At 34.5% G+C, this 5,240-nt stretch overlaps 1 protein-coding gene across 1 annotated transcript; it reads right to left on the bottom strand.

Annotated features, from left to right (window-relative positions):
- Positions 1-2,183: 2,183 nt before the first annotated feature.
- LOC133287565 (peptide-N4-(N-acetyl-beta-glucosaminyl)asparagine amidase A) lies at positions 2,184-4,242 on the bottom strand. Its single transcript, XM_061485196.1, has one exon. It carries the CDS (start codon positions 4,240-4,242, stop codon positions 2,428-2,430), a length of 1,815 nt encoding a protein of 604 aa, XP_061341180.1. The 3' UTR covers positions 2,184-2,427.
- Positions 4,243-5,240: the final 998 nt, after the last annotated feature.

The raw sequence follows: 5,240 nt of genomic DNA, 5'->3' as shown, positions 1-5,240 counted from the left end.
TTGTTGTCTTAGTTAGTAATGTTTTGCAATCGTTGGTATCAATTGTGATGAAGGTTTTGATTTCATGTTGTATAAAACTTATTAATTTGGATCATATGTGGCTTACAAATCTAAGACCTGTTCCCATACTAAATTCAACAGACTTAATCATTTTGTAAGAAATTGAACTCTTAGAGAGGGGGGGGGGGGGGGGGGGGGGGGGAGAGGGTGGATTTCCTAGAATCACTAGCACATGGGAGAAAATTTCCCCGAGAAAGTTATTTTTTCGGGATTTCATTGTGTGTATTTTCTAAACTAAAATACCACCAAAAAGTACCATCCAGATGATGGTATTTCAGAATTTCCAAAGGATGGAAAAATATGAATTGATTTTGCAGAAAAAAAAATAACCAAAAATAGTATAAGGAAAATTAATCCAATATTCTTGAGAATATTTTGACCTACCAAATAATTTTTTAGTAATATCCTCGAAAAACTCACTTTTCCATCATATTTCCGGGAATCGTGATTCCCGAATAAAAAAAATCTCTCTTCTACCAAATATTCCCTATTCTTAAAATCTAAATCCTTGACATACCTTCCAGTATTACATCTTGAATCTCCTATGATGCTTGCCTTGTGCAAATGTGACCTTCTAAGCATAAGGGAAGGAACTAGTAATTACTTGGAGAAATTTAGGTGCTCTTTGGTTGAAGATTTCTTAAAACTTACTTAAGCAAATCAAATTGGCAAAGTAAGAAAGCAATGTTTGATAGACAGTTTTACAAAATTTCCCTAGCATAGCATTCCTTATCTGTTCATAGAAAACAAGCAAAAGTTACTATTTGTAAAGACAACTTGAGGGTGGTATTTTACATTTAGCTAGCTAAATGGCAAAAGAGCAACCCACTAGTAGACTTAAATACCCTCATCTAAAGTGCTAAGGTTTCACTTTCTTTATGGGGTTATATTTGTAATTTTATACCATTTACCCATCAATATTTTATTCTCAACCAAACATAAGTTTCAAAAACTGTAATCAATTTGCCTGGTAATATTTGGCCCAACTAAATAATTTTTTTTTAACTTTCCTATCTAATTCACTTTTCCTGTAAATCCCTGATAATTACATTTACCGTGAACTAAAATATTAGTTGAACCACACACCTTAAGTATTTGATCTTTGAGGTAAGCCACAAGTGCATCTGAGGCAGATAATGAATTTTGGGCATATATAATAGGGGACTCTTACTTAGAAAAGAACAAACTTAAATAGCCTTACACTCAAAATGATTTATAACTTGAACGCTTTATGCCCTTTTTTGGGCAGATTTGTACAGCCCACTTCGGAAATTTATATCTCACAAGTTACTTATCAAAAAATCATGAAATAGGTGTCTTTAGCAAGCTCTACAAATATAGTTTATGGTGTTAAAATTTTACAGTTTGAGTGCCCCAATCGTTCCCGATTCTAGTTCGAAGAATTGCTGCCAGTTCCTAATGAGTGATCAGAGCAGTCAACTTCAAAAGTAAGAATCTCTTTGCTCACTAACTCAAACCTTATGAATTATAATGGCCTAAATTATTCCCAGTTGTGTTAAAGAAAGGCTGTCAAATTGTAATCTACGATGTAATTTGACTTTGTGCATTCTGTTTTCATTTTCCCTGACTGTTGAAATTTGGTTAGTTTTGTATGGCCTAAATTTGAACTTGTAATGAAACATTATTTTGCACTCATGCGTTATTTTACAAGTTGCTTTCACAATTGATATAAAATTCTTTGCGTAGCTTCTAAAATGTTACATGTAAACAACCTTAAGCAAATAGCTTCTAAATTCCTCTTCATTTGGTTCTGTAATAGTAGCATAAAATTTACATTTACTAGGTCAGCAGTTCGTTCAAACTTAAACGTGCTTCTTGAGCACAAAATAAGCAAATCTCTGTTTTCCCTACACTAGTATCCCTTTACAGGCACTCATACTAATATTTAACAAAAGGAGAAGTGAACTAGTGAAGCATATGACTCATCAACCTGGTGAAATAAAATGAAATCCACCAATGTTATCAGGTTAACCAAAATCCTTTACTGCTATCACTTAGATATGATTCCAAAAAAACCTGTTATGGGGGTAAAGGCCACCATATTTTTGTTTTAATTCAAGAACACTAAATACGATAAGTGTGTTGATGCATAACTACTCAAGCACAAACTTTGTAGGCATGCAAAAGGTAATAAAACTAACCATGTTCGATTACATGTTCAAATAATTTGGAAAAAAAGACCTACATAGACTCACAAATCTGAGTTTCCAAATATAACAGTTTGACACAGCCAGCATAGAACTAATCTCCACAATTGGAGCTAGAAAGGGAAAACTTTATAGAAAGAAAGGACTTGTAGAACTAAGCAGGGGAGAGTTAACTTCTCTGTTCTTGTAAGAAAGGACCCTAGAGCATAATGGGCAACTTTTTGATAAAATTAAGGCCAAGATGAGAGTGACTTCTTTTGTTGCATGAATTTATGACTTTATCATAGAGAATAGTGTAATTAGAGCTGCCAACTTTCCTAGAATAGCAATTTCCATGGCTTGTATATCTGTAATCTTGCTGTGTTTCACCCAATCCGCTAACAACCAAATTATTTTTAACAACCATAGTACCATGGCCAACCTGCACATTTTTGAGAGAGCTCTTCAAAAATCCAAAAGCTGCGCTCTCAGATTTGTTCTCATCAAATCCCAATGTAACATTTGCAACTGATAAATAAGTATGATTATGCTGATCCAGTTCATCTGAGTCCGAGAATAGGGAAAATTTTCTGTAGTTTTCATCAATAAAATCAACAAAGGGTGATGGAAGTTTAGCATGAACACTGTCATTGAAAAAAATTACTTGATTCACAATTTGCTTATTCCCATTGTTCCCCATCACCATTGAATTGTTATAAACGAAATCTTGAAATAAACTGGTTGTGATATTACCATAGGAGGATCTCACCCATCCACTAGAAAAAATGGACCTCTTTGCACTAGTCCAAAATGTTCCATTCAAACCTGTAAAGTCAGATACTAGATATTCAGCCAAAGGTTTGTCACTCTGAATCACGAGTTCTCCTTCTGTTCTACTGCTCTTTCTATCCAACCAAAGATGTAAATTTGCATCTATAAACCAAACATTCAAGCCATTTGTCACACTGAACCCTAACGAATGTGACTTCCCATCCAATATAGTCCCCAAAAACGGTGTAATCTCAATATCATAGGTTGGAAGATCAAATGAGCCAATCCCAGTAATGGGTCTCCACAAGAGGGGATTGACCCCTCCTGTATAAATCACAGTAAAAGGCCAAACTGAACCAACAACGTTCCCATCAAGAGTAACCACAACCTCCCTAAATGGTCCATTCCCAGGTGTATCAGTAAGGTTGTTTGCAAAAAGATATTCATCAGGAGGATTTGTATACCAAAACTCATCATTCTCATGAAATGAAACATAAACCTCTAACACAGCCCTGTAAGCATTTTGGGGAATCTTGAATTCCTTAAAACCCAAATCAGTAGAATTTTGAATTTCAAACCACAACCCACTATTCAGTGGAAGATTTCTTGAAATGGGCAGGATCAAATCCGCAGGAAAATCATTCCCAAATGCTAAAGCTCTAGAATTTGACTCATCAAAACTAAGAGTCTTCACAGAAGGGTAAAAGTGAATAGTGATATCAACATGGTAAACCCCAGTGTAAGTTTTGTCAACAAGATTTCCCAAATAAACAGCAAGAGTTTGGTCACTCAATAACAGAGAATGGTACCTTGTGATGTCCTTTTGAACAGTCCAAAAAATCCCATTGGGCCTTGGCTCTGCTGTGCAACTCCTGAGTAACTCAACTCCACCAAGCCAAACACCAAAGATGCGATCAAATTGCCTTCCTTTACAAGTTGCATTCCACTCAAGTACAATCTTGGAGAACCATTGAGATGGGCAATGAGTGGGAGGGGTGTAATTAGCAAGAACTGGTGGTTTGCCATATGTGTAGCCAAAATCATGGTTGAGCACATGGTATGAACAAGGTTTTGTTTTGGGGAGTTCAATGGGTCTTGTTACCTCAAAGTACTCAGTTGGTGGTGGAGTGCCATCACCAGAGGATGTGGGTTGATCAAGAAAATCTGATTCGAGTTGCTTGATTTTATGGAAATTTGATGCAGAAATGGGGTGTTGGAGAGAGATGAGAGAGAGGAAGAACAAGGGGACGATAAAATAATCCATATTAATCTTCTTAGGTGATGTTTTCTAGGATGATATGGTTTGTGGTATGTTCTCTTTATATAAAAATTGTTTGAGCCCAAGTACGAGGAAATCTAGTTACTAACTACGAAGTAATAAAAAAAGGGATCATTTTTGCAAGAGGCACAACTGTGTTTTGCAAAATAAATTTCACCGACTAGTCAACCCATATTTGTTTACGGATATTTATAAATTTTTTATTTATAAACTCTTATAAATTTTAAGATAAAATATTTTTGAATGAAGTCTTACTAGTATAATATAGGATTTCTCTTTTCTCATGTGACATGAGATAACATCTCTCATGCTATAGATACAACAAGTGGTAGGTCCCACCACTTGTTAAAAAAAATAAAAAGAGGATAGCACGGATTAAGATGCCTCACAACATGAAAAAGCAATCTCCAATAACATGAGAAAATGATTTTCCTATAATATAATATAATTTGTAAGTGGAAAAAATATTTCTACAGTTACTGCAGATAAGTTATTTGTATTTATTTCCAAAAGGACATCGTTTTGGTATTGAAATCTTAAAAAATTATAAATATAAAGACTATTATAACCTCAAATAAATTAAAATTACAAAAACATCATGATTTCTGCCCCAAAACAATGTCGTATTGGACCTACTGCTGCAGTAACCGCAGAAAAATCAAACTCTTTGTAAGTTTATAGAAAATATTATTAATATAATCATCCTTTTTATTTATATTGGTTTCGGTCTATATATAACACAGCAGGTGATAAACCTATTTTTCCTTCTTTTTTAAAGTAGATTTTCCTTAATTCATTTGGGTTTTGTGATGGATATATATCATATCCTAACTACCTACTTAAGAATCCACTAAAGGATAAGGATCCAAGTATCCTAACAATATCAAACAGCAGAAATACTCAGGATAAAGACCTTATCCCAACTAAAGGAAAGTTGAATCCTACTATAACTGGGAGATCTCAAAGGCCCAAGCTTGTAAAGG

This window comes from Gastrolobium bilobum, unplaced genomic scaffold (assembly GCF_033153095.1).
Source record: "Gastrolobium bilobum isolate Gb01-03AN ecotype WA unplaced genomic scaffold, APGP_CSIRO_Gbil_v1 utg6898, whole genome shotgun sequence".
Lineage (NCBI taxonomy): Eukaryota > Viridiplantae > Streptophyta > Magnoliopsida > Fabales > Fabaceae > Gastrolobium > Gastrolobium bilobum.
The sequence above is the reverse complement of the archived record's forward strand: the minus strand, read 5'-3'. Positions and strand labels throughout refer to the sequence as shown.